General features: G+C 63.1%; 1 protein-coding gene across 31 annotated transcripts in view; it reads left to right on the forward strand.

The window, feature by feature from the left end:
• Positions 1–27,049, forward strand: part of CAMK2B (calcium/calmodulin dependent protein kinase II beta) — a 122,268-nt gene that overhangs the window by 62,302 nt on the left and 32,917 nt on the right. For 9 of the 31 annotated variants that reach the window (XM_089773865.1, XM_089773874.1, XM_089773867.1 and 6 more), the window contains exons 7-15: positions 3,341–3,413; positions 8,513–8,615; positions 8,698–8,781; positions 10,395–10,489; positions 12,324–12,445; positions 13,294–13,416; positions 13,860–13,943; positions 14,710–14,752; positions 21,528–21,602. In XM_089773865.1, the coding sequence (XP_089629991.1) occupies positions 3,341–3,413; positions 8,513–8,615; positions 8,698–8,781; positions 10,395–10,489; positions 12,324–12,445; positions 13,294–13,416; positions 13,860–13,943; positions 14,710–14,752; positions 21,528–21,602 (802 nt within the window). The remainder of the gene's footprint in view (positions 1–3,340; positions 3,414–8,512; positions 8,616–8,697; positions 8,782–10,394; positions 10,490–12,323; positions 12,446–13,293; positions 13,417–13,859; positions 13,944–14,709; positions 14,753–21,527; positions 21,603–27,049) is intronic. The other 22 variants (XM_075911096.2, XM_075911098.2, XM_075911106.2 and 19 more) reach the window with 5 other exon arrangements.

Raw genomic sequence — 27,049 nt, forward strand, 5'->3', positions numbered from 1 at the left:
CTTCTCGGCCAGCCCTTTTACAACTCTTGCATGCAAAGGATCTGAACTTGCTGATTTTTAAAACGTCTCGCTTCAGTAGCTGCAGCTTAATGTCTTCCTGAAATACTAGCAGAATGGGAAGAGATGACATCATCTATTTTTTCCTCCAAATGCAGAGCAGAAATATTTCCTGAACACTTCTGCCTTTTCTATATTATTATTCATAGTTCTATCATTTCCATCTAACAATGGACTGATTCCATTGTCAGGATGCTGTGACCATGCGTTGGGGTTTTCCCGTCTCCTGCACCCCCGAAATGGCACAAACAGACTCCCCCAGCCGGTAGAATAGGGGGAGTTTATTGCTTCTCCAGGATACAGCACAGCACAGATGTCATCTGGTTACAGGAACTGGGGCTAAGAGGCCTCAGTGCCCCCCCTTGAGATGGGGGGGCTGGGCCCTACAATCCCAGCCCCCTCCCCAGCTCCTTCTCCCCTGCTTCCCAGACAGAAACTAACCAACCCTCTTCCAGCCCTGCCCCCCAGCCAGGGCAGCATTCCACCTTCCTCTGTTTCTCTCCCTGGGGGGTAGCTGGTCAGACAGGTTTGGAGCCCCCTTTGCATAATGACTCACCCCCTGCCCTGCTGGGTCGTGCTACAGACAGCAGAGGTTGCCCAGAGCCCCAGCAAGGTACCCCCCACTACGTCACAGATGCTTTTTGTTCCTAATATATTTTAAAAGACCTCCTTATTGTCCTTAACTTTGCTGGCCAGAGTTCGCCTTGTGTCTTTGGCTTCCCTTATCAATTTTCTACAATTCCTAACTTACTATCAACTTCCCCTTTCTTCCATGTGCTATTTATTATTTTTTATTGGTTCCTACAATTGATTCACCTGGGCTTCTTCCAGGTTGTTTTTAAAATGTCTCAAATGAGGGTCTTCGCAGGAAAGACTTTTCCCCAGCCTAAGAGATCTCATTGCAGGAAGCATTTTCTGAGTTCATCCCTGTATTGTTCATCCAATTCAAGCCCCTGGCCGTCCCGGGAACGTCCCCCCTTCTTGCCCCGTGCTTGCTTGTGTTGTGTAACTGCTAGCCATCTTCTGGACCATCTCTTCTCCAGGCAAGGCATTCTTCACTCTTTCCGTGTGAGTCAGTTGCCCCAGGCCTGGGGTCTTTGTGTTTGGGACTCAGTGCGAGGCCCTGACTGAACCCCGTGGCTGACGGGGGCATTCCCTTTACCCCCGTGGTCAGTGGGATGCCCTTGGCTTGGCTTGGAAGAGGCGGCCATGTGCGGGCGGGGGTCAATCCCTCCTAGCCCTCGAGCGCTTTCCCACCATCCGCCCTCTCCTGCCTCGGGCCCCCGCGCAGACAGAGGGCTCGGCTCTGCTTTCGGAGTCCAGCAAGCGCCACCTCTGCAAAGCACAGGCCCCCCTCCCCCCCGCGGAGATTCTCCCGCACCCAGGGGTGCCCAGCCTGGAGCTGCCCTTCCTTTCCAAGGCAATGGGCGACGAGCATTGTCTCCAAGAACAGGGACCCACAAAGACGCCGGGAAGGGGCCCCAGAAGAGACCTGGGAGCCCGGGGTGGTCAGGGCTTAGGACTGCGTACGGGCCGGGGGGAGGGAGAGGGACACAAAGAGGTCCGAGGCCCCCCCAGCCCACTGCCTTGCAAGGACAGGGCCCGTGCCGGGGCCGGGGGCAGGCGGCCTCGCTCTTCGCTCTTGCAGCTGCCTGGCCCGTGGGGTCGGAGGCGGGGGGGCCAGGCTGTCAGGAAAGGAGTTGGCAGGGGCATTGTTATCATGGGGCAGGCCCGGGACAAGGATCAGTGATGGGAGGGGGAGGTTTGCAGGACCAGACGAGATACTCAGTCTGTGCCACCGCGCCCTTCCTCCCGGGGCCTCAGTTTCCTCTCTGTGTCATGCGGACGGCCCTGCCCCATAGCTCAGGAGTGTGAGAGTGGAGGGGTGCTGCAGGTTGGCACCTTCCGGGAGAGTCCAGGGCCAAAGCTTTCCAGTGCGGGATGCCCTGCTGGGCCGGAGGCGATGCCACGAAAGCCTGGCTCCCTAGGGCCGAACACGCCACCGCAGCGTTTCTGTAGGGCCTACTCAAACCATGTGCCTGGGCTCCCTGTCTGCTCCCCAGGAGCTGTGAGCTGAGCCCCAAGGGCGCAGGCCATGCATCGCAATCTGTGTGCCCAGCGTGTGGCCAGCCAGGTGCCCCTGGGCACCGTCGCCCGCTGGGGTGTGGAATGCCAGGCGCCTGCCCCTCTGCGCTGGGCCGGAGCCGGGACCGCCTGGGGGCTGCCGGTGGGGGCGGCGGGGGTGAGACTCATGGCAGACGAGGGTTGGGAGAGACGCCAGGAGGTCACAGAGTGAGGGGGAGGGGGCAGACGGATGCACAGAGCCCCCTGCCCAAGGCAGGACCAACCTCAATGAAATCAACCCAGCCAGGGCTCGGTCCTGCCGAGACTTAAACCCCTCTAGGGACGGAGATTCCACCCCCTGCCTCGGGAACCCAGCCCAGGGCTTCCCCACCCGCCTAGGGAAATAGGTTTTCCTAATATCCCACCTAGCCCACCCCCACCGCAACGTGAGCCCGTTGCTCCTCGTTCTGCATCCGCCCCACTGGGAACAGCCTCTCGCCAGCCTCCTTGGGCCCCCTTCGGGGAGGCGAAGAGGATTGCTCAGGGCCCTGCTTGTGATCCGGGACCCGGCTGGGTTGTGTGGACAGGCCTGGTGGAGGAACGGGGCTCGGCAGGGTGCGGTATTGGGTCTACGGTGGCCCCCCGGGAGCCCCGGGGCCAGGCAGGGGAGGAGGAGTGGGCAGCCACGTCGGGCGCGGCTGTCCGTGCTCTTTCGGAGGGGCGTGGCGGGGTGGCTCTCTGCTGGTTCCTTTGCCACATCTGGCACCGCCCCTTCCTGCTGGCAGGGTTGTTTGGAGAGGGGGATTTGCGGGTTCCCGGCATGGCGCACGTCCCCTGCCCGCAGCTCCTCCCCAGGGGCCCAGAGCAGGGGGGAAAGAGATGTCGGAGGAGGGCGGATGACGGACCCGCTCCATCAACGCCAGCCCCGAACGCTCTGCTCCCCTCCGCCCTTCGTGTCTTCCCTCCTGGCTCCTGGGCCCCTGGCCCTGGCACAGGGCTGCTCTTCTAGAGACGCCCCCCGCGCCCTGGAGCCTCGGCTCCAGATCTCAGGGCAGCGCCTTTGCAGGTAGATACCGAGAGGGAGCCCGACTCCTTGAGTGTCCCTCTCCCCTCCTCCCCCTGCCCCCCAGCATCCTCCCCTCCCCCTCCCGCGCCCCGCCAGCCCCTGTGGTTGTACCACGCACCATGAACTAACACGCCCCCTGGTGTTTGCATGCAGTCATTGCATCCAGCAGATCCTGGAGGCTGTTCTCCATTGCCATCAAATGGGGGTCGTCCACAGAGACCTCAAGGTGAGTTTTCGACCCCGCTGCTCTGTCCGTCCGTCCGTCCGTCTTTGTACCTGTGTGTGTTTCCCAGCGAGCTCCGGCGCGGCCAGGCCCAAGGCTGCTGCAGGGGCCTGTGGGCAAGAGGCCGGAACCACCTGGGCAGGGCGCCCCGATCCCGCAGCCGGGGGGCAGTGAGAACGCCATGGAGCACTGGCTGGGATCCAGCCCCCTGCCCGCCCCAGCAGCTGGGATCCGCCATCTGCCCCCCCCCCACAGTGCTGGGATCCACCCCCCCTCACAGCAGCTGCGATCCGCCATACGCCCCCCCCCCACAGTGCTGGGATCCACCTCCCCTCACAGCAGCTGGGATCTGCCATCCGCCCCCCCCCCCACAGTGCTGGGATCCACCCCCCCTCACAGCAGCTGGGATCTGCCATCCGCCCCCCCCCCACAGTGCTGGGATCCACCCCCCCTCACAGCAGCTGGGATCTGCCATCCGCCCCCCCCCACAGTGCTGGGATCCACCCCCCCTCACAGCAGCTGCGATCCGCCATACGCCCCCCCCCCCACAGTGCTGGGATCCACCTCCCCTCACAGCAGCTGGGATCTGCCATACGCCCCCCCCACAGTGCTGGGATCCACCCCCCCTCACAGCAGCTGGGATCCGCCATCCGCCCCCCCCCACAGTGCTGGGCAGCTGGGATCCACCCCCCCTCACAGCAGCTGGGATCTGCCATATGCCCCCCAGTGCTGGGATCCACCCCCCCTCACAGCAGCTGGGATCTGCCATACGCCCCCCCCCCACAGTGCTGGGATCCACCCCCCCTCACAGCAGCTGGGATCCGCCATCCGCCCCCCCCACAGTGCTGGGATCCACCCCCCCTCACAGCAGCTGGGATCCACCATCCGCCCCCCCCCCACAGTGCTGGGATCCACCCCCCCTCACAGCAGCTGGGATCCGCCATCCGCCCCCCCCACAGTGCTGGGATCCACCCCCCCTCACAGCAGCTGGGATCCACCCCCTTCCGCCCCCACAGCATCTTGGATCCGCCGTCCACCCCCTTCCCCCCCGTAGGGGCTGGAGTTTGTTGCCACCCAGAAGCGACAGCCGGAGCTGCCCCTCTCGCCGCTGGCAGGGTAGGGCGACTGGAGAATTCCTGGGAGCTGGCCAAGGGGGCAGTCGTGTGGCAAGAGGGGAGCTGGCCCGTTAGCGGGGGGAATGGCTCTGGCCTCCCACCTCCGAAATCAGGGAGGGCTCTTTTACCCCCTCCTGGCACCCACCCTCTGCGTGGTCAGTGCCGTGGCTCCCCCGCGGGGTGCCCCGTGGCTCACACTGCCCCGGGCATTGGCCGGGCGCCCAGCCCCATGGCCAGGAAGGATCCGCTGTGCGCAGCAGGGGCAGGCGAGCGTGAGCGGATTGCTGTGGCCGCTGCCTGGGACGGGGTCCTGGGAGCCGATGGATGAAAAGTTCAGTTCCTAGCCAGGCCTTTTCCTCCCTCTTTCCTTCCCCTTTGCCACATGCAACCCCTGCTCCCACTCCCCCCCCCCCCCCCGTGGGCAGGCCGCCTGCGGAGAAACACCCTGGCCAGCTGCCTGCTCGCCCTGTGCCTGGTTTACCTGCTGCCTGTTCTCTGTGACCCCCTCCCGAGTGGTGAACTGGAGCAGGGGCGGTTCGGGCGGGGGCGGGGGCGTGTCCAAGAGAGCTGGAAATAGGCTGCCGAACTGGTGGCGGGGTTCCCTCGGGCCTGGATTCCACCCAAGGCTTCTGCCGCTGCCCGTCTTTCCCTCCCAGGCTTTGGGGAGATGCGGAGCAGTTCCCCTTCGGTGGCACCCAGGGTGAGGCCCCAGCCCCCAGCCCTACGGAACAGCCCCTCAAACCCAGGAGATGTTACAGGCAAAGGGGACGTTCCCTGGGAGACCACGGCTGTGTGTGTCCCGCCTGGGGAAAGTAGGACTTTTTCATGTCTGGGCTCCGGTTGTGCCATAAGGTGGTAGCTGAACCAAAGTCTGGCACTTGGAGTCCTGCTGGAATGGGGCTACTGAGTCGAGCCCTCGGCTCACTGTAATAAAGTGATGGAGCCAGGCTCTCATCTGCAGCGGAGTTGTGGTTGGGTGACGGAGCCGGGCTCTTGTGTGTGAAGCGGTGCTGTGCTGGGGTGATGGAGCCGGGTTCTTGCGTGTGGAGTGATCGTGTGCTGGGGTGACGGAGCCGGGCTCTCGCGTGTGGAGTGATCCTGTGCTGTGGTGATGGAGCCAGGCTCTCACATGTGGAGCGGTGCTGTGCTGGGGTGATGGAGCTCAGTTCTGATTCCTGGAGATGTGCCATAGTAGGTTGATAGAGCTGGGCTCTCCCGTGAGGAGTTGGACTGTAGGAGTCGGACTGCTCTCAAAGGCAGAGTCATGTTAGGAAGTGATGGAGCTGGGCTCTAGGACATCACTTTGTGCTGTGATGGGATGATGGGGCTTGATTCTGGCCCCTGGAGTCCTGCTGCACGGGGGAGCTAGAGCGAGGCTTGTGAACATGGAATCAAACTGTAGCAGTTTGGAGCGTGGAGGCTGGTACCTTGAGTCATTTGCAGAGGGATGCTGGAGCAGGTCTCTGGTGCTTGACACTGGGCTGGTGCACGTGGTGTCCTGTCATAGTGGGAGCGTGCAGCTCGGTGCTTTCACCTGGAGTCCTGCTGAAAGAGGATGATGGAGCTAGCTCTGGGGCCTTGAGTCCTGCTGTAACAAGGTGATGGAGCTGGTCTATGGCTCCTGTTGTAACAGGATGATAGAGCTAGGCTCTGGTGTTTGGAGCCCTGCTGTAATAGCTGACGGAGCTGGGGCGACGGGCCTGGGCTCTCGGGCACGGAGCTGTGCTGCCGTGGGACAATGGGGCACAGTGCCCGGGGCTGCCCGCGTGGCGGGAGAGCGTGGAACCTTCACGGAGGGGAGGGATGCAGCCGGGCTCCTGGGCACGTGCGGAGGGACCGTGCCGCAGCAAGGCCAGGGAGCTGGGCTCTAGCACGTGCTACTGTTTGGGGGGAGCTGGAACCAGTGCGGGGGCGGTGCCGACGCTGCGGAGGTGGGCTCTGCGTGGGGGAGGGGTGCTGCCGGTGCTGGAGTGGTGCCCGGTGCCAGGAGAACGGGCGCTGCCGGTGCTGCAGTGGTGCCAGTGTTGGGGGGATGGGTGCGGTGTGGGGGAGAGGCACTGCCAGTGCTGCAGTGGGGCCAGTATTGGGGGATGGGCGCTGCCAGTACCAGAGTGGCACTGGTGCCAAGAGGATGGGCACTGCGTGGGGGAGAGGCACTTTTGGTGCTGCAATGGCACCAGTGCCAGGGGAGGGGCGCTGCCAGTGCTGCAGTGGCGCCAGTGCTGGGGGAGGGGCGCTGCCAGTGCTGCAGTGGCGCCAGTGCCGGGGGAGGGGTGCTGCCAGTGCTGCAGTGGTGCCAGTGCCGGGGGAGGGGCGCTGCCAGTGCTGCAGTGGTGCCAGTGCCGGGGGAAGGGCACTGACAGTGCTGCAGTGGCGCCAGTGCCAGGGGAGGGGCGCTACCAGTGCTGCAGTGGTGCCAGTGCCGGGGGAGGGGCGCTGCCGTTGCTGCAATGGCGCCAGTGTCGGGGGAGGGGCACTGCCAGTGCTGCAGTGGCGCCAGTGTCGGGGGAGGGGCCCTGCCGGTGCTGCAGTGACACTAGTGTCGGGGGAGGGGCGCTGCTGGTGCTGCAGTGGCGCCAGTGCCGGGGGAGGGGCGCTGCCGGTGCTGCAGTGGTGCCAGTGCCGGGGGAGGGGCGCTGCCGGTGCTGCAGTGGTGCCGGTGCTGCAGTGGTGCCAGTGCCGGGGGAGGGGCCCTGCCGGTGCTGCAGTGACGCCAGTGCCGGGGGAGGGGCCCTGCCGGTGCTGCAGTGGTGCCAGTGCCGGGGGAGGGGCCCTGCTGGTGCTGCAGTCGCGCCCCGGGAGCTGGTTTCTTGCCCGTTGTGCCCTGGGGCGGTGGCAGGACAGGGGCTGTGCGGCGCCCAGTGGCATGGAGCCAATGGGTGCCTGGCTCCGGGTGCAGTGCGGTGGTGATGCAGGGCTGGGCAGGGGAGGGGAGGGGAAGGCCGGGCACTGGGGAATGGCAGCAGCCTCCTTCATCACCCAGCCTAAGGCATCTGCACCCCGGAAATGGCTGTATCTGGGGGGCCGCTGGCCCCCGGGGGTCCCTTGCACTCTGGCCCAGGGCATGGACCCCCGGGCCTCTCCCCTGCTCAGGACGCTGGTGCAGGAATGGGCTGTGGGAGGGGCGCTGGCCCCAGGGGGCGCAGGGTGGGGGTCCAGGGCCCAAGCTCCGTGGCTCGCATCTGCCCGCAGGCCACCACCCTCCGCTCATGGGGATGTTCTGAGACCCCCCGGCGTGTGCAGGGCCCGGTCCCGGCAGGGCGGGGGCAGGGCTCCTTGGCACAGTCACTGGGGGCGACGCCCTGGCCGGGGGTGCACGACCCCGCTATTGTGCCGGTTCGGAGCCGGCATTCCCGGCCCATTTCCAGAGCTCCCCGGGGGCTGTTCTGAGCCCTCCGGCTCCGCCGCGCTCCGGCACATTGATCAGGGGCACCAGCAGAGCCGTGCCCCCAACCCGGCGCGCCAGCCGGTCATGCCTGTGCCCCAGGAGGGTGGCCGAGGGGGACGCCCGTTCTGTGTGTGGCGGAGAGAGGCCTTGGCGTTTGTGTTGCATGGGTGGGCCTGGCGGGGCCGGGGCGCTCTGGGAATCCCCCACACTGTAGCCGAAGGGGGGGGTGTTCCAGGTCCCTGCCACCCTGTTCTCTTGTGAGCCCAGGGCCGAGGGCTTTGGCCCCAAGCCCAGAGGCTGCGTGGAACGTGCCCAGAGACCACGCCCGATGGACTTGCCCATGGGTCAGGCAGCTGGAGGCCTTGCGGGCCAGGAATGCGCCCGAAGTGGGTTTCCCGCTGTGGTGGGGGGAGCGGGTCTGGGTCACCGAGAGCAACGGGGCAGAGAGGGGCCGGCCGGGCCGCGTGGACGCACCGACTGCCTCGTGGCTCCGTTCGCGCCGCTCCTCGGGCTGCTCGCCAGCGTCTGCAAACCCGCTCTCGTCCTTCTTCTCTTTCCCCCTCCCCTGCCCCTCGCACCCGGACCTGCTCCCACGGCAGCCGGAGAACCTGCTCCTCGCCAGCAAGTGCAAAGGGGCGGCCGTGAAGCTGGCAGATTTCGGCCTGGCCATCGAGGTGCAGGGGGACCAGCAGGCTTGGTTTGGTGAGTGGCCGAGCCCCCGCCCTCGCCCCTCTGCCCGCGGCAGCCGCGCCGACACGGCCTTAGCTCTGTGGTTTCTCCCCAGGCTTCGCTGGCACCCCCGGCTACCTCTCGCCCGAAGTGCTGCGCAAAGAGGCCTACGGCAAACCCGTGGACATCTGGGCGTGCGGTAAGGGCGCGTGCGCGGGGCCCGGGGTGTTTTCTCGTGGTCATTCTCGTGGCTCCTCTCAGCCCTTCCCCGTTAGTGACGGGTCCGTGTCTGCCGGGCGCCTGCCCCCTGCTCTGGGCTGAGCCCCCGGCTCCTGCCTCCTAAGGTGGGCTCAAACCCCAGCTCTGCCAAGCTCTCCTTGGGCATCAATTAAGGACAGATTGCCCAAGGGGTTTAGGCACCTAAGGATGCAGAAAGGCAGCTTGTGGGTTTTACAGCAGTGCCCAAGCAGGCTAGGTGCTCAGCTCCAACCGGCATCCGTTGGCTGAGTGTCTAGAGGCGTGGACAGGCGTCCGTGGGGGGTGTCTAGAGGCACAGACAGGCGTCGGTGGGGGAGTGTTTAGAGGCACAGACAGGCGTCTGTTGGGGAGTGTTTAGAGGCACAGACAGGTGTCCGTGGGGGAGTGTTTAGAGGCACAGACAGGCGTCCGTGGGGGGCGTCTAGAGGCACAGACAGGTGTCCGTGGGGGAGTGTTTAGAGGCACAGACAGGCGTCGGTGGGGGAGTGTTTAGAGGCACAGACAGGCGTCTGTGGGGGAGTGTTTAGAGGCACAGACAGGCGTCCGTGGGGGAGTGTTTAGAGGCACAGACAGGCGTCTGTGGGGGAGTGTTTAGAGGCACAGACAGGCGTCTGTGAGAGGTGTTTACAGGCACAGACAGGCGTCCGTGGGGGGTGTTTAGAGGCACAGACAGGCGGCCATGGGGGGTGTTTAGAGGCACAGACAGGCGTCCGTGGGGGGTGTTTAGAGGCGCAGACAGGCGTCCATGGGGGGTGTTTAGAAGCACAGACAGGCGGCCATGGGGGGTGTTTAGAGGCGCAGACAGGCGGCCATGGGGGGTGTTTAGAGGGCAGACAGGCGTCCATGGGGGGTGTTTAGAGGCGCAGACAGGCGGCCATGGGGAGTGTTTAGAGGCACAGACAGGCGTCCGTGGGGGGTGTTTAGAGGCGCAGACAGGCGGCCATGGGGGGTGTTTAGAGGCACAGACAGGCGGCCATGGGGGGTGTTTAGAGGCGCAGACAGGCGGCCATGGGGAGTGTTTAGAGGCACAGACAGGCGTCCGTGGGGGGTGTTTAGAGGCACAGACAGGCGGCCATGGGGGGTGTTTAGAGGCACAGACAGGCGTCCGTGGGGGGTGTTTAGAGGCGCAGACAGGCGTCCATGGGGGGTGTTTAGAGGCGCAGACAGGCGGCCATGGGGGGTGTTTAGAGGCGCAGACAGGCGGCCATGGGGGGTGTTTAGAGGCACAGACAGGCGGCCATGGGGGGTGTTTAGAGGCGCAGACAGGCGGCCATGGGGAGTGTTTAGAGGCACAGACAGGCGTCCGTGGGGGGTGTTTAGAGGCACAGACAGGCGGCCATGGGGGGTGTTTAGAGGCACAGACAGGTGTCCGTGGGGGGTGTTTAGAGGCCAGCTGTGGGGTGCGGACAGGGCAGCTAAGCAGCTGCAGGCTGGGGCTAGCCGTTGCGCCCCGATCCCGTGGCTGCCTGGGGCAGGAGAGCGCGCGAGCTGGGCCTGGCAGCGGGGTGAGCAGACCCCCCATGTCCCCACGTAACCCGACTCTGCTCTCGCCAGGCGTGATCCTTTACATCCTGCTCGTGGGCTACCCTCCCTTCTGGGACGAGGACCAGCACAAACTGTACCAACAGATCAAGGCGGGTGCCTACGACGTGAGTACCTCCCCGCCCTGCCCCACCCCCGGTCCCAGCCCCCGCTGCCGGGCAGGGGCCACGGGCCTGGAGTCCCACGTGCCACGGGCTTCGTGTCCAGCGTGTGGGCCGCCCCCTCGGGGCTCGTGTGCCCACCTGTAGTGGGACCTCAAGTTGCTGGCCCTTCCAGCACAGGCATGTTCCTCCTCGGGGCGGGGGCTGGCCAGCCTGCCCCTCAGCCCCCCGCCCCGTGGCTTACCCCGTGGCGGTGCCACTGCCTGTGTGTGGTCTCCCTGCCCCATGCTGTGAGGGACCTGGACCGAGCCTGCTGGGGGCATGGAGGCTGCTCCGTGGGGCCACACCCACAGGGCGTGTTCGAAGCCGTGCTGGGCAGGACGTGTTCCCCGGGTGGGCAGGGCCAGCGGGTTTAGGGGCCTGTGAGCAGGTGGGCTCAGGCTGCGTCCCTGTGGCAGGGCCTGTGTGGACGGGGCTGGGCCGGAGGGAGAAGGGCTAGGGCAGGTCCATCTCCTTGGGCTGGAACCAGCAGTGGCTGTACCTGGGGGGAGCGACCAGCTCGCCAGCTCCCACAACTCCTGTAATGCCACGGCGTTGCTCCCTCCTGCTGAGCCCGGGCACTGCCCCGTGGCAGGCAGCTGGCACCGCCTGTGTCACCTCCTGCCAGGGGGCTGCTCCGTTGTGAACCGTGGCTGCTCCATGGCAGGCGGTGGCACTGCCCGTGTCACCTCCTGCTGGGGGGCTGCTCCGTGGTGGGCAGTGGCACCGCCCGTGTCACTTCCTGCCGGGGGGCTGCTCCGTGGCGGGCAGTGGCACCGCCCGTGTCACCTCCTGCCGGGGGGCTGCTCCGTGGCGGGCAGTGGCACCGCCCGTGTCACCTCCTGCCGGGGGGTTGCTCCGTGGCGGGCAGTGGCACCGCCCGTGTCACCTCCTGCCGGGGGGCTGCTCCGTGGCAGGCAGTGGCACCGCCCGTGTCACCTCCTGCCGGGGGGCTGCTCCGTGGCGGGCAGTGGCACCGCCTGTGTTACCTCCTGCCGGGGGGCTGCTCCGTGGCGGGCAGTGGCACCGCCTGTGTTACCTCCTGCCGGGGGGCTGCTCCGTGGCAGGCAGTGGCACCGCCCGTGTCACCTCCTGCCGGGGGGTTGCTCCGTGGCGGGCAGTGGCACCGCCCGTGTCACCTCCTGCCGGGGGGCTGCTCCGTGGCGGGCAGTGGCACCGCCCGTGTCACCTCCTGCCGGGGGGCTGCTCCGTGGCGGGCAGTGGCACCGCCCGTGTCACCTCCCGCTGGGGGGTGCTGCAGCCCAGCTCCTGGATGCTCGTCCCCTGGCGTCCGGGGGAGATCTGGCTGCCGCGTAGCAGCCCGGGCGCGGGTCCCAGAGACAGCTGGGCCTTGGCGTTCGGTGCTGAGCCCCTTTGCTCCCCCTGCCCCGGGACGGCGTTGGATAAGGGCTGGGGGCTTGAGGAAGCTGCTTTCCGTGGCCCCCAGAGATGGAGGAGTGCCGGGGCCTCGGTTCTTTGCCTGGAGGGGCTGTGGCAGGGCCACGTGCCCGGTGGACCCTGCGGTTCCGCGAGCCCAGAGCCACGTGCCCCGATGCTGCCACGCAGGGGCCCAGGAACGCCCCCTGCCCTGTTCCTAGCGCTCCAGGCTGCCCCCCTTGGTCGCAGGCTGAGGCTGAGCTGCAGTGGTAGCCGGTGGCCACCCAGCAGAAGCCCAGCTGTCCCCGCCCCGGCGTGGCAGGCCCAGGGCGCTGCCCGGGCTGGGGGTGCCAGCACCTGCCGCTCCCCTGCCCCCTCTCGCCCGGGGCTGCTGACAAGTGTGGTAACCCTGGCTCCCTTGCAGACACTGGGCAGGGCACCGGCAAGATTTCTGCCTTGGCGCGACTCATTCTCCACGCCCCTAGCAGCACGGAGGGACCCCGGAGCGTCCGGACGCCCCATGCGACTGCCCAGAGCGCAGGGCCAGTGGGTATCTCTCTGCTCCACCTAGCTCGCTGGAATTCGGCAGCCTCCCTCCTCTCTCCCCTGCTGGCGCTTCCCTCGCCCCTCTGAGCTTGGCCTCTTCCGCACGCACCCAGGCTCCGCGGGCAGGGACGGAGCGACGGCTGGCTCTTCTCCTGCTCCTGCGGCGCCTCCTCTCCCCTCTCGCTTGTACGGACCCGAGCGGGCTCCTCTGGGCCGTGCAGCGTCGCACCCGGCCGCTGGCTCCCCCTCTCGCGCCGTCTCTTTCCCTTCCGAAGCCGGGGGCTTGTGGGGAACCCTCTGGTGACAGCCTGCAGCAAGGGATTGCAGAGACGTGAACAACCCCTGTTGCGCTCACTCCGGCCGTTAACTCTGGAACCTAGTGACCAACACCCGTACGGTTCGCTGCCCACCTGCTAGCAGCAACAGCCAGCCAATGCGCTTATCCCACAACCCCCCCACTTTTTCCCAGGGGGCAGCAGCCCCCGCTGTCCCCACTCCTATGGCCAGCACCTCCAACTTCCCACAAAACCTGCAGTCCAGCCCCGCGTGGCCAGCCCCAGCGTCTGCGGCACAAGGAAACCGCAGGGGACGAGGCGTTGAACCGGGATTAACTCAGCGAGGGTGGGACCCGCGGCCAGGCTCAAGGCAGGAACTCAAGTGTGCTCTAGGCCAGGCAGAAGGCAGGGACCACTCGCCTTGGAGCAGACGGGGTAAGGCAGCATTGGCTGGGCAGACTCTGGCGCTGGCTTTGGGCTGCCCTCGGGTTCCGGGGGAAACGCTGGTCCCCACCCCCCAACGGCTGCGATTCCCAGCCTGTAACCCTGCTGGCCCTTGTGTCTTGTCTGCAGTTCCCTTCCCCGGAGTGGGACACAGTCACCCCCGAAGCCAAAAACCTCATCAACCAGATGTTAACCATCAACCCGGCCAAAAGAATCACAGCCCACGAAGCCCTGAAACACCCGTGGGTCTGCGTAAGTGTCGCCGCCACCCCTGCGCAGCCCGGGACGGGACCGCCGGGTTCTCCCGCGCTCTGGCTCCGTGGGGGAGGGAGGGCGAGGGGCCGGCCGGCCGCGCTGACGGTGCTGGCAGAGGGTGGCTGGCCCGGCTGAGCCGATTGGGGCCGCAGGCCTCGGGCTGCAGGGCTAACCAGCTGGGGGAGCCCGAGCGCAGAGACCCCAAGGCCTCGCCACTGTGCAAAGGGGCTTGGTGCCTTTGCCGCTGATCCCAGCGCCGGTGGCCTGCCGGGCCCGCCGGGGGGTTGTCGCCCGTGGCCCCAAGACCTCACCGTCTCTCCAGGGGCTTCTCTGGGTGGGCAGGACCCTGCTGGCGGAGCCGTTTCGGCAGCCCCCGCCCTGCCCCCTCGCCTGCCCACCTGGTGCCGAGCGACTGACTTCTCTGCCCTCCTCTCCTGCAGCAACGCTCCACCGTGGCCTCCATGATGCACCGGCAGGAGACCGTCGAGTGTCTGAAGAAGTTCAACGCCAGGAGAAAGCTCAAGGTAAACGCTGCTGCGGCGCCTGGGGCCGGCTCTCCCGGAGCCGCGGCAAGCAGGCGGTGGGATCCCTGCAAAGGGGCCCGCGCCCTGTCGCATGGCACATCCAGGGCCTAGTGCCCCTGGCATCCCCGCAGGCAACGAGAGTCCCTGGGCCCGCAGAGCTCAGCGCCCAGCATGCACGACGGGCGCTGGAGACGGGCGCTGGAGAACAGCTCCCCCGCCCCCGGCAGGGACCGCCAACCGGTCCCCAGCTCCTGCGCTGTCCCTGGGGGGTGGATTGCCCCCCTGCCTTGCGCATCCCCCGTTGGGCTCCCAGGAGCAGGCACTTGCATGCTGCTGGACGGCTCTGCAATGAACCCAACTCCCACTGCGGCCCGTGGGGCCAGGATTTCACCCGGCGTCTCCCGCCACCCCCGGGCCCTTGGGGCCAGCGCCCCCGCTAGAGCCGGGGGGGGCCCAAGGTGCCGGGCTGTGGGAGGAGGGGGCCATGCCGCAGCCAGGGCGGCCAGGCAGCGTCTGTGGCTCCCTCGGGCAGCGCGCTGGCAGGGAGGGACCCAGCCTCGCCCCGGGGAGCTGCAGCGGGGCCGTGCGTGGCTCCCCAGCACCCAGTGCCAGCCCAGGGTCGCGGGAGGGAAGCCAGGGCTGAGCCACACGCGCCCCCAGCAGCGAACCCAGCGTCCCGTGCGCTCGGTCGCCTTCCCCACTTGGCCACCCCCTCCCCGTGGCTCAGGGCCCCGGGCTGTGCCGACCCCCGTCTCTTCTCTTGCAGGGGGCCATTCTCACCACTATGCTGGCCACGCGGAACTTCTCAGGTGAGCGCTCGGCGTGGCTCGGGGTGGCAGCGCCGCGTGGCCCAGTGCTGCGGACGCGGGCGCGGCTGGGCTGGCAGGGCTGTGCCTGTCCGTCTCGCCTGGATCCCCCGGCCCCCCGCGCTGAGCCTCGGGAGCCCTGGCTGGTCCCAGCTGGCCTCTGCCTCCGGCCTGGGACCCTGGGGAGCAGGGCTCTCAGGCTCCCCAGGCCCCTGCCTTCCACCCTGGCAGGTCGCCAAGCCAGCCTGCCCACCGGCCAGCCCCGGGCGTTGTTTTCTCTCCAACGGTAGCCAGGAACAAGTGCCCACTTGGAAGTGAGCCCCTTTGCTCTCAAGGCAAAACCCCCCAGGGAGAGCCAGGGCACCGTTTTATAGGCCAAGATGTGCCAGGCGTCCCCCTGAGGCTGGGGGCTGTCTCCAGGGGGTGCCCTGCCACAGGAGGGCCTGTCCATCAGCTGGATCAGAAAGGAGGCCCCAGTCTAAACACAGCCTGTGTACCCCCAAGCCCTGTCATCGGTCTCTGGAAAACCCAGCCCACGCCAGCCTCCCGAACCAGGGCACCTCAGCAGGGGCTCACAGCCTGGCTGGCCTTAATCCCCCCCCGCTCCTCCTCCACACAGTGGTTCTGGTTCCTGGAGGACCCAGGGGAACCTCTCTCCTGGCAGTTCCCCACAACCCTTGTGACGGACCGAGCCGGTCTGGGTACAGCTGAGGGCGTCCGCTCAGGGCGAATTGCTCAACTTCGGGGCTCCTTACAGCCCCCAGACTGGAGACCTCTCCAAACAGGCCACAAACCAGTCACACCGAGCGCTCCCGCAGCCTGCCTGAAGCCTCACGAGCAAAACCCCTCCGACACCCCAGCAATATCCGTGCCCCAGATGGCCCCGGGCCTCATACACCGGTGGGGGATCTTAGAACCCAATCCCACCTACCCCGAACAAGTCCTGTCCGGTTCCAAGAAACCAGCCACAGATCCCTGGTCAATTTACCCTCTGGACCTTACCCACAAATCACGCTGGGCCAATCCTTTAGAATCTAACAACTAAAGGTTTATTACTACAATATAGAAAAGCATGAGAGTAAGGTTGTTAAAGGATAGTACATTATATGCATCGAATCTCCCAGTCCTCGATGCAGGCTCTAGCAGAGATGTTACAGCTGCTGGCTTAAAAGTCCTTGTTGTGCATCCTAGGATCAGGATGGGTCCACAGGTCTTCCTGGCTCTTCAATCCCTGCACTGCTGCCTCTGGGATGAAGTGCTGAGCTGAGTACCAAAAAATGGAGTCCACCACATGGCCTCTTTATACATCCTTCCTGGTCTCTTCTTGGCTGCAGCAGGTCACCTGGCCAGCGGCCTATCCCTGTGCTCCCTGCTGGCAGCCCTCAGTCTTTAGGTGTGTCCTTGGCCCATCGAGTGTCATTGTCCCACAGGGCCTCGCTAATTAGCATGTCCATAGGCTGGGCTCTGCCCAATGCTCAACCACATGCAGAGAAATGTTCAGTATCCACACAGATTACAGATTCCTAACTACACACAGACATCACACAATCACACAAATAGCGTACACAGGATCAGCAGACAGTGAGCTTCTATTCAACACCTCACATGGCCCCCTTTTATACCATTTGTGGGGCCAACACCCCCACCTATGGGTGCAGCAGTGACCTGGCTGCTTCCCTCAAATTCAGTAACGTGACACCCCCAATGCAAAATTGATGCAGGAGGTGATGCCAGTAACATCACTGAGGGCATCATAGGCCTCCCCATGTTTTGGCTCTGTGTCATCACATGTTCTAACCCAATGTTAGAAACAACAGTACAGAGCTGGATCAGTGTATGAGAACCCAGTTCGCCTAAAATAGGCTTAATTACTGCAAGGTCTGTCATAGCGACAACCACTTCCTTGCATTGTCTTAGAATCCCACGGTAAAACTTGGTAAGACCCAGAACTAATTGGATCTGCCTTTGTAGCATGATCCCCATGTGTGTCAGGTGCTTTTGCCCAGAGCTGAAGAAAGTAGTGAATTTATCCCGGCCAGCTCTGGCAACTCTCTGAACAACAATTAACATTGTGTGAATGCAGGTATTCCCATCCCAAATAGTGTAGGCATTTTTGCACTTAGCCACAAAAACAAAATGGTGGCGTGCCTCAGTTTCCCTTTTCACACAGGACCTTCTGGCTGGAACCCTTTTTGTCCTGTAAGAAGTTCCAAGACCAGTTACAAGCATTAACCATGCACTAGCAACATCACAATGACCCCTTACAGACCGTCTGTCGTTTGGTACATCTCCAGACAGATTACATGGTATTTCCATAAGATCATGCACATTGTATATCTTTACATTTCTCTGCAACAATAACACATTGGTTACAAGAATTAACATCAGTAACAAGAACAATCCTATATCAGGTGTATACTGACATTCTCCGTCAGGCCCCTTCTCTGGCCCCACACCATTGCAGTTTTGGCCCTTCAGGTTTAACCTGCAAATTTTCTTGGCCAAAGCAAGTCCTGCCCCTCCCCCTTGTCCTCTGGGCTCCAGGCCTGAAACCTCTGGCCTGACCAAGTCAATGGGCTGGCTGGGCGTGACTCCCTGGCTCACAATGGCCCTGGAATTCTCCCCCTTCCCCCACTCAGTGGGGTAACAGCAGTAAGCTGTAGACTCCCAAGTCTCTCCTCTGTCCCTCTCTAACCTCTGTTTCCACATGGAACCAGATATCAACCTCCCTGATTGATTATGAGTGTCCACCGTGTCCAGAGATGGGAGCATAACTGCCATCTCCTGCATCCTAGGGAGAGTGACCACACAGCTGTTCTGCTCTGCATACTTAGCTACCCAGCCCTTCTCCTGAATCTGAGACACTAACTTCCCACTCTCCTCATTCACCTGGGAACAATCCTGTCCCCCACACACTGACTTCCCAGCAAGCTGGTCACCCACAGTCACTGGGTTAGCAGCCTGCTCCAGTTCTCTGGATGTTCCTGCCTCCTCTGGAACAACCCTCAGTCCCTCTGAGACCTCTCCACCACCATCCACACTGGGCTTCTCTGAACCCGATTCAGTGGAGTCACTGCTAACAGACAAATTCTGCCCATAAGGCACTGAAACAAGTGCCTCACACACCAAGCTGCTGCCTTTTACAGGCAGAGCTTTCTCCTGAATGCCTTCTCCAAGCCAGGCATCGTCACCTCTCTCAGTTACTGCAACCTGCTTGCTACAAGCACTGCCAGGACTCTCCTCCCTATGAGCTTCCTTAAGCAACAGTTCACTCTTCTCTGGCTTTGCAGCAGCATTGCCCTGCTGAGCCCCAACCAACTCCTCCTGCAATTCCCTTACTCCCTGAGTCATCCCTGGCCCCTCCGGTGGATTCACAGACAATCCCCTCTCAGGCACACAGACAGACTCACAAGAGACAAGGTCAGAGGCACCTTTTCTCCCTTTGAAGCTCTCTAGATGGCTGTAAACTTCCACACCATCATTAGGCTCCAGAGTTAACATGCCCTCATTCTCTCCTTGGGCCCGGACTAAGGGCTCACCCTGGTTCCACAGAGTCACTCCTCCCTCTTCCAGCAACACAGCAGCATCAGGCACAATATCAGGGTCACCACTGTCTGATCTCTGGGGCTCTGGCAAAACACTGACTGACTCTACCTGAGTCACCTCATCCCTCTCCCCAGCAGACACAAACCTTGGGCCACCCCCTTCCTGGGCCGTAGCCGTATCCAGACCCAACTCTGGGACAACAGCCCTGCTCTCAGCCTTCACAGGCTGTGGGGCACCTTCCTCAGACACAGGAAGAAACTCTTCCCCCCACACAGACAGACAACCAGAGACAGTTTCTCCCTTGTCCCAACACCCCTGGCTAATTTCAGGCATACAGCTAGACTCTGAGACAGCTTCCTTCACTGCCCCACTGCTACTTCCACCAGCCAAATTGCCAGCTTGCACACACTGTGCTTCTCCACACAACTCACTTTCAGCTTGTGCAGGTTTAATTTCACAAAGCTCACCAGCCAACTGCTCTTCAACTAAAACTTCGCTCTGGCCAGCCACTCCAGACTGCCCCAGAGAAACATTTCCCTGATTTCTGGGCTCTTCCTGCCCTGTTTCTGATTCCAACCTCACCTCTGAGGCATCAGACAGGCCCTTGGGTCCCACACTCACAGGCTCTCTGCCCCCCTGCACAGACACCCAGCCATCTGCCACAGACACACATGTAGAGACACTTTCCCCTTGGTTACAGTAAGACTGACCAGCTCCAGGAAACTTTCCATAGCCACATGCACCCCCTTCCCAAACCTCCCTGCTAGCTACAGGTAACACAAAAGGTTTGCATCCACACATGCTTTGGGGTTGGGTCATCACATCAGCTGGGCAAAACACGTCTGCCATATCATAAGCACACCGCATACCCACAGAGTTATACATTGAACCTTCAGGAGGATACAGTCTCTCTTGTTCTTTTAGTCTCTTAAGTTGGAGGTCAAGTCTAGCATTTTCCTCCTTGGCTAGGGCCATCTTCTCTGCATGCTCTGCCATTCTCTCTGCATGTTCTGCTTTTCTCATCTCAAGTTCCCGATCCATATCCTGCTTTCTCTTAGCAATTTCTTCATCTGCCTTCTTTCAGCAGCTTCCTTGGCTCGCTTCTGCTCCCTTTCAGCCACATCTCTGGCTAGTAACAACACTTCCAGTTCTAGCTTAGAGGCCCTCTTCCTAAAGACAATGCCTCTCCCCGAGCACAAATCCTTCAGAGAACTTTTGCCCAGACTCTCATATAGTCCCTGGCTCATCGCAGCGGCTCTTTAACCAACCAAACTCTCAACACCAAAAATAAAATTTAGACAGTGTGGGGTCCTGATCCAAACCACAGTTGACCAAGATCTGTGGATCCTGCCGACTACGCCACTGTGACGGACCGGGCCGGTCTGGACACAGCTGAGGGTGTCTGCTCAGGGCGAATTGTTCAAATCTGGGGCTCCTTACAGCCCCCAGACTGGTGACCTCTCCAAACAGGCCACAAACCAGTCACACCGAGCGCTCCAGCAGCCTGCCTGAAGCCTCACGAGTAAAACCCCTCCGACACCCCAGCAATATCCGTGCCCCAGATGGCCCCGGGCCTCATACACCGGCGGGGGGATCTTAGAACCCAATCCCACCTACCCCGAACAAGTTCTGTCCGGTTCCAAGAAACCAGCCACAGATCCCTGGTCAATTTACCCTCTGGACCTTACCCACAAATCACGCTGAGCCAATCCTTTAGAATCTAACAACTAAAGGTTTATTACTACAATATAGAAAAGCATGAGAGTAAGGTTGTTAAAGGATAGTACATTACATGCATCGAATCTCCCAGTCCTCGATGCAGGCTCTAGCAGAGATGTTACAGCTGCTGGCTTAAAAGTCCTTGTTGTGCATCCTAGGATCAGGATGGGTTCACAGTTCTTCCTGGCTCTTCAATCCCTGCACTGCTTTGCCCGCCCAGCTCTGCCATCAGGGCGCCCGGCGGAGCAGCGAGCCCCATCGCGTGGCCCCGGTGTGAGGTGCGCGGCCCATCCCATGTGCGTGGCTCCTTCCCTGCCAGCCCCCTTGGCTTCCGAGGGCAACAGCTGCTCCTGAGCCGCTGGCTGGGCCACGGGGGGCTGAGAACGACGCAGCTCATCTCACCGGTGCCAGGCCAGCCGTGTGCCCTGCCGCCTGGCGCAGGAATGCCTGGTGCCCCGGCCAGCTCTGCGCAAGGGACCCCTCGCTCTCACTGGGAACACCGGCCAGGAGCTGCCTGGGCGCGGGGCTGGAGGCCTTGGGCAGCTGTGGAAACGCAGGTGCCTGGTGTGGGGCAGGCTGGGTCCGTGTCTGTTACCGCCCTTGCAATCCTGCTTTCGTCAGTTTCACAGCCAGGCGATTTGCTCCAGATCTCCTGCTAGCAGGGAAGGGGGCTGGCAGGCGAGGCCCTGCTCTCCCGGTCTTGGCTGGCACCCAGCTCAGCTGAAGCAGGCAGCCTTGGGCCAGCGCTCCTGCCTGGAGGCGGGAGGGGCGATAGCTACGAGGGAATGGGCGGGAGCCAGCAGTGCCGATCCTCCCGCGGGACCCTTTGCAACCCCCAGGGGCCGTGGCTCACCGGCACCGTGCTCAGTGGCACCCAGACCCAGAACTCCGCTTTCCAGGCTCGTGGCCAAATGCCACTGAGCCAGTGGGGCAAGAAAGAGACGAGGAGACAAGCAGCCACGGACTGTCCCATGGGGGTCCAGAGTCCCTGGCGGGCTGGGGGAGCTCAGCCTTGGCCCCTAGCCCCCATCCATTCCAGAATGCGCCCTGATGTCCCAGCGATGCTCCCAGGCCGGGGGGGATGGGAGGACCCTGCACCCCCTGCCGACGTAGCTTCCTCGTGGGCACAAGGGAACGTCTCCGGCGGTTCGCCCCCGTGGCCGGCCTGTGCGGGGCCAGACAACTGCACTGTAGAAGTTCAGGCTCAGAAATCCAGCCAGGGGGAGAGGATAACACCAGCTCAGGGGTTCCCACAAGCTGCGGCTGCCCTGGGGTTGCAGTGCGGGCGTGCCCCCAGCCGAGGCTCTAGACCGGCCGCCCCGTGGGGCGTGTGGAACGGGGCTCCGCTCCCAGCAATCTCACCTCTCCATCTCAACTTCTAACTCGGATCTTTTTTCTGCTTCCTTTGTCTTCTCTTTCCCTTTCTCTCCTGCCCTCCGTCTGTCTCGCTCCCTCTCACTGTCTTTCTCTGTCCCCCCTCCTGTCCCTTTGGTTCCTACCCCGGTGCTGACAGTCGGCAGACAGACCACCGCTCCCGCCACAATGTCTGCAGCCGCCTCCGGTGCCACCATGGGGTTGGTGGAACAAGGTAGACGTGTCCTGAAGGGACCCTCCCCGCTTCCCCTCCCCACCCAGCAAACTGAGCGCATGCAACTTCGTCCTCATTCACACCCCGAAACCGGCAGAGATTTTAAATGTCAGGGAGGGGAAGAGAGTTAAAAAGGAGCCTTGGGAAAGGTGCCAAAACTGGTTAGGACCCTGGAGCAGCTTCTGCTGAAGGCGAGTTTCAAAAGATTGGGACTGTTCCGCTAGGGAGAGAAATGCCTGCGATGGGGGTGTAAAATCAGGCCCATGTGGCGGGAGGGAGCAGGAAGTGGTGTTGACCCCTTCACATCACATGAGCACAAGGGGGCCCCTGCGGACATGAAAGGACAGCGGGTTTCAGGCTAGCAGCGGGCAGGACTACAACCTGTGGAACTCCTGGCTGAGGGATGTTGTCAGGCCAAACGTGTACGGGGTTCACAAAAGAATTCACTGAGCTCCTGGCGGACGGGCCAGACGGGGACCCCGTGCTCCGGCTGTCCCTACCCTCTGACCGTCTGCAGCAGGGACTGGACCCGGGGGTGGCTCACTCAGGGAGTTCCCTGTGCTGCTCATTTCTTCGCAAGTGTAGGGGCGGGCTGCTGCCAGGGACCTGGTCTGATGTGACCCCGCGGGGCCCTTCTCAGTTCCTGAACTTGGGCCTCACGTCCCTGCGAACTCAGACCCTGGGTCGTAGTCGCAGACGGCGACGGGGATCGGAGGGGGAGAAACCCAGGGCCCATCTACACTGGAAATGCCCCCCAGCCGACCGTGCCGGGGGGGCGAGGAGGGCGAATGGCTCTGGAGCCCATGTCATGGCCGCCCGGCCGTGTTTATGTGCAGTGCAGGGCGCCAGGGCAGCACGGGCACTGTAAGCCAGGCGTGGAAGGATTCCTATGGGGCCTACTTCATTAGAGTTTTGGAGTAACATCTTAGCAGGCCCTAAGTGATTGAGACGCCGGTGTCCTATTCTCAGAAGTGGCGTAGGCATTCAAAGGAGACCAGCTTTCGTTGAAAGCCCTTTGGGGTATAGGCTCCCAAGTGACACAGGGCCAGGTTTGCAAAGGAGTTTAGGTTCTTAGGCCTACTGAGAGGTGCCTAAATCCCTTTGGCTTTCACTCTTTTGAAAACGTTACTGGTAACGTCTCCTCATGAGTTTAGGCAGCCCTCCGTGCCTCAGTTTCCTCATTAGTCAGCCAGGTGGCCTGGAGCCTCGGCGTCTGGGTTCCTGGCTGCAGTCCGAGCCAGCTCCTGTGGCGTTAAAGGCAGCGATGGGGAGGTGACGTCCTCGCCGTGTCCTGGTCAAGCCGCGCTCAGCGCTGGCTTCTAGGTTCCCATTGGCCCGAGCTGGAGCCCTGCCCTGGTCTCACACAGCACGGAGCAGCTCTCGTGAAATCGGGGAGGGGGGAGTCTGAACTCGGGGCTTGGCGGGGGAGGTGGGCTCCGGACTCAATCCTGCGCGGATTGCATTGGGGGATGGTCAGTGCGGTGCCAATCCCCTTAGACAAGCCCGTCCCAGCTGTGCGCCTGGCGCCCCAGGAGCTATAACCACTGCCCTGCCCTTGCTCTGCCGTACTGTACGCTCCGGGGGAGCACGCTTCCCCTCCCCCCACGGCAGCCACGCCGCCGGCCTGCATGGGCCCTGCAGGCACTCGCGATCGGTCCCTGAAGGCAAGGAGGCGAGGGCCGGGCCTGCCTGGAGCTGAAGAAAGTGCCTTTCAGGGATCCCACTGTGCTGGGGTCCAGGGGCAGCCCCTGCCTGGCTGTCGGGGGGCTAGTTACAGGGGCGATGGCACAAGGAACACCCCAGTGTGACTAAGTGAGTCTGGTGCACACCCACCCCACCCCCCACTTCCCGGTCATGGCTTAATGGAGCCTCTGGATAATCTCTAGCAAGGCTCCTAAGTCACTTAGGTCTCTGATTCTCCAAGGGGTGTAGGAGCCTGTCTCCCACTGTTTGCAATGGGCATTAGGCTTTGAGATTCTGGGCTGTGGGGGCCGTTCAGTTTCAGCAAGACTCGGCACTTTTGAAAATGGGGCTCAATGAAATTGACCAAAGTGGCCAAGTGATTTAGGAGCCTCTCTCGTTTTCAAAAGCCCTGCCGAGTTAGCCAGGTTCTGCCTTCTGCGCCACTCAGAGGGGCTTGTGGGGCCCCCCCGTCTGTTTCCGCAAGGGGCTTGCAAGGGGGGTGTGATGGGGGGTTGGGGTTTTCCCGTCTTCTGCACCCCCGAAATGGCACGAACAGACTCCACCAGCCCGTAGAACAGAGGGAGTTTATTGCTTCTCCAGGATACAGCCCAGCACAGATGTCAGCCGGTTACAGGAACTGGGGCTAAGAGGCCTCAGAGCCCCCTTGAGATGGGGGTGCCTGGACCCTTCAGTCCCAGCCTCCCTCCCCAGCTCCCTCTCCCCTGCTTTCCAGACTGAAAACTAACTCACTCTCCTCCAGCCCTGCCCCCTGGCCAGGGCAGCATCCACCTTCCTTTGTTTCTCTCCATGGGGGGTAGCTGGTCGGACAGGTTGAGACCCTCCTTGCATAATGTCTCACTCCCTGTCCTTCTGGGCCGTGGTACCGGCAGCAGCCAGTGGGGTTACCCCAGAGCCAGCATAGAAAGCAGCCCAATACCCCCACTACGTCACAGTTCTCCCCCCTCCGAGAGCGAACTGAGCAGGGTCACTCCGCTCGTGACCTAGGGAAGTTCGGGTCCTCTGCGTGGGAACCCGCCCTGGGGACATGGGTGCTCCCCTTGACTCAGGCCGGCCGTGGTGAGGCCCCACATGAGCTGGCTTCCCTCTGTCCACTCGCCGCACCGCTCCAGGGTGACTGGCACAGGCCTGTCCTCGGGGGTCACACCCACCCTTCTGGCCAGGGTTTCTCGGGCTGGGGCCATGAGCCCAGTGAGCCTTCTCTGGACAGCCAGGGCGGCTTCCATCCCCGATGCTCCATCCAGGGAGGTCTTCCCCTCCCATAACTCTCTCAGCAAGCCCAGAGGCTCCTCCATACGGGGTAGGGACCCCCAAGCCGCTTTCCTCCTGTCTTAGGCCTTCCCGCCCCTCTGGCAGGAGTCGCAGGACCGGCAGTACCACTGCATGGCCACAAATATCCCCGGCCAATAGAAGTGCTGGAGCAGCCTCCGCCGGGTGATCCGGATCCCCCGGTGGCCCCCAACGGGGACGTCGTGGGCCAAATAAAGCAGTTTGAGGTGATGCTTTTGGGGGACGACCAGCTGCCACTGGACCCCCCATGCCCTCACCTTCCTGGGGGGAAGCCATTCCTGGAACAGGAATCCCCGCTCCCACAGGAATCTCTCCTGGTCACCTCTCCCCCGGGGCTGAGCTGCACGGAGGCCAGCCTGGTCCCTCAGCCTCTGCAAGGAGGGGTCTGCCTGCATCTCAGCCTGGAATTCAGCCGCTGAGGCAGGGATCGGGACCCATGTTTGCCTAGGTCCGGAGTCCCAGACTGGCTGGACCCCGTGTCCACCGTGATGATACCTCGAGGACCCTGTCGGGAGGCCTCTCCTGGATCCAGGTTGCCAGCCCCTCGTTGGCTCTGGCTCCAGGTGGTGACTAGAGCCCGCTGGGATTCATGGGGCCACTCCTCTAGGTCATTCCCCATCAGCACCTCGGTGGGCAAGTGCGGGTGCACCCCCACTTCCTTGAGACCTTCCTTGGCCCCCCATTTCAGATGCACCCTGGCTACAGGCACCTTAAACGGGGACCCGTCTATGCCCTTCAGGGTCAGCTGCGCGTGGGGTAGTATCCGCTCTGGGGCCACTATGTCGGATCGGGCCAGCGTCACCTCCGCCCCCGTGTCCCAGAAGCCCGTCACCTTCCTACCATCCACCTCCAGGGGTATGAGGCACTCGCTCCGCAGGAGCCGTCCTGCCCCCACCCGGTACATGGAGAAATCCGCCTCCTGAGAATCAGACCTCCCAGGGGAGGTGCACTGAGCATCCTTCCCCTCTCTCTGAGCTGAGGTTTGCCTGCCAGCCCCTGCCTCTGGGGCAGCCTGCCCTTCCTCCCGCCCCAGCCAGTTAACCCTGGACAGTCCCCGGTCCTGGGACCTGGTGCACTGAGCCCTCTTGTGGCCTTTTTGCCCACAGCGATGGCAAGTTAGGCTTTGGGCTGTCTCTGTCCAGGCCCTGGCTGGTTCTCTGGGGCACAGACGACCTGTTCCTTGGGCTCGCCTCGTAGTTGACTCCCTCCGTCGCTCAGCCGAGATCCGGTCTCTGCGCGGTTCCCTTTCTCTCCGGGACTCCCGTTCACACCCGGACCGGCTCTCTGTGAACTCATCTGCCAGTGTCCCGGCCTCCTGGGGGGGGTCTCCGGTCTTCGGTCCTTGAGCCACAGCCTCAGTTTGGGTGGGCACGCTTTGTAGAACTGCTCCATCATGAACACCCTGAGCAGCTCCTCTGCGGTCTGGGCTCCAACTCCAGACACCCACTTGCGGCCGTATTGCGCCAGGCAGGAGGCCAGATCCACATGGGTCTCCCGTGGCTCCTTCTGCATCCCCCGGAACTTCTTCCTGTACATCTCGGGGGTCAGCCCGAACTTGTGCAGCAGGGCCTCCTTGACTCGGTTGTAATCCCCTGGCTGTAGGTCCTCCAGCTGACTGAGCACTCCGGCCGCCTCCTGGTTCAGTGCGGGGATGAGCTCCTGCAGCCAGTCAGCTGGGGGAACCCGTTGCAGTCCACAGGCCCCCTCAAAGGCACTGAGGAACCCGTCTATGTCGCCCATGTCCTTCAATTGGGCCACCACGAGCCTCTCCAAGCGCCTGGCAGCCCCGGGACCCTGGGGCCCATCCGCATTCAGCGCAGCCAGGGCCCTGCTGGTTCTCCGCTCTGCCATGGCCAACTCATGCTGTCGCTGCCTCTCTCGGTCTTGGCACTCCTTCTCTCGATCCTGGCGGTCCCTCTCTCGGTCTTGGCGCTCCTTCTCTCGATCCTGGCGGTCCCTCTCTCGGTCTTGGCGCTCCTTCTCTCGATCCTGGCGGTCCCTCTCTCGGTCTTGGCGCTCCTTCTCTCGGTCCTGGCGGTCCCTCTCTCGATCCTCTACTTCCAATTCTTTGATCCACAGCTGGATCTCCAGCCGCCACAGCTCCGCTGGGCTGGCCCCTGCCCTAGATAGGCTACAGCTTGCAGGCCTCCTGGGGGAAGCTGCCTCATCTCTCCGGTGGGTTCCAGAGCTCCCCCCCCTCTCTGAGCCTGACACACCCTCAGGGGGGGTCTGGCTGCTCCCCCTGGGGACAAGATCCTGGCCCTGTGGCTGGTCATTCTCTTCCAGCCGGGCAATCAACTGGGCCTTGGTTGCTTTCTGCACAGGCAAGCCCCTCTCTCTGCACAGCCCCACCAGCTCTGCCTTCAAGAGTCGGGCGTAGGCCATCTGCCCGCTGGTCCCCTCGGTGCAGACTCACCAGTCTAGTGCTGCGGCGCCCCACGATTCCCAGGAACCGC

The sequence above is a fragment of the Pelodiscus sinensis genome, chromosome 28 (genome assembly GCF_052426305.1).
Source record: "Pelodiscus sinensis isolate ZL-2025 chromosome 28, ASM5242630v1, whole genome shotgun sequence".
In the NCBI taxonomy this organism is placed as follows: domain Eukaryota; kingdom Metazoa; phylum Chordata; order Testudines; family Trionychidae; genus Pelodiscus; species Pelodiscus sinensis.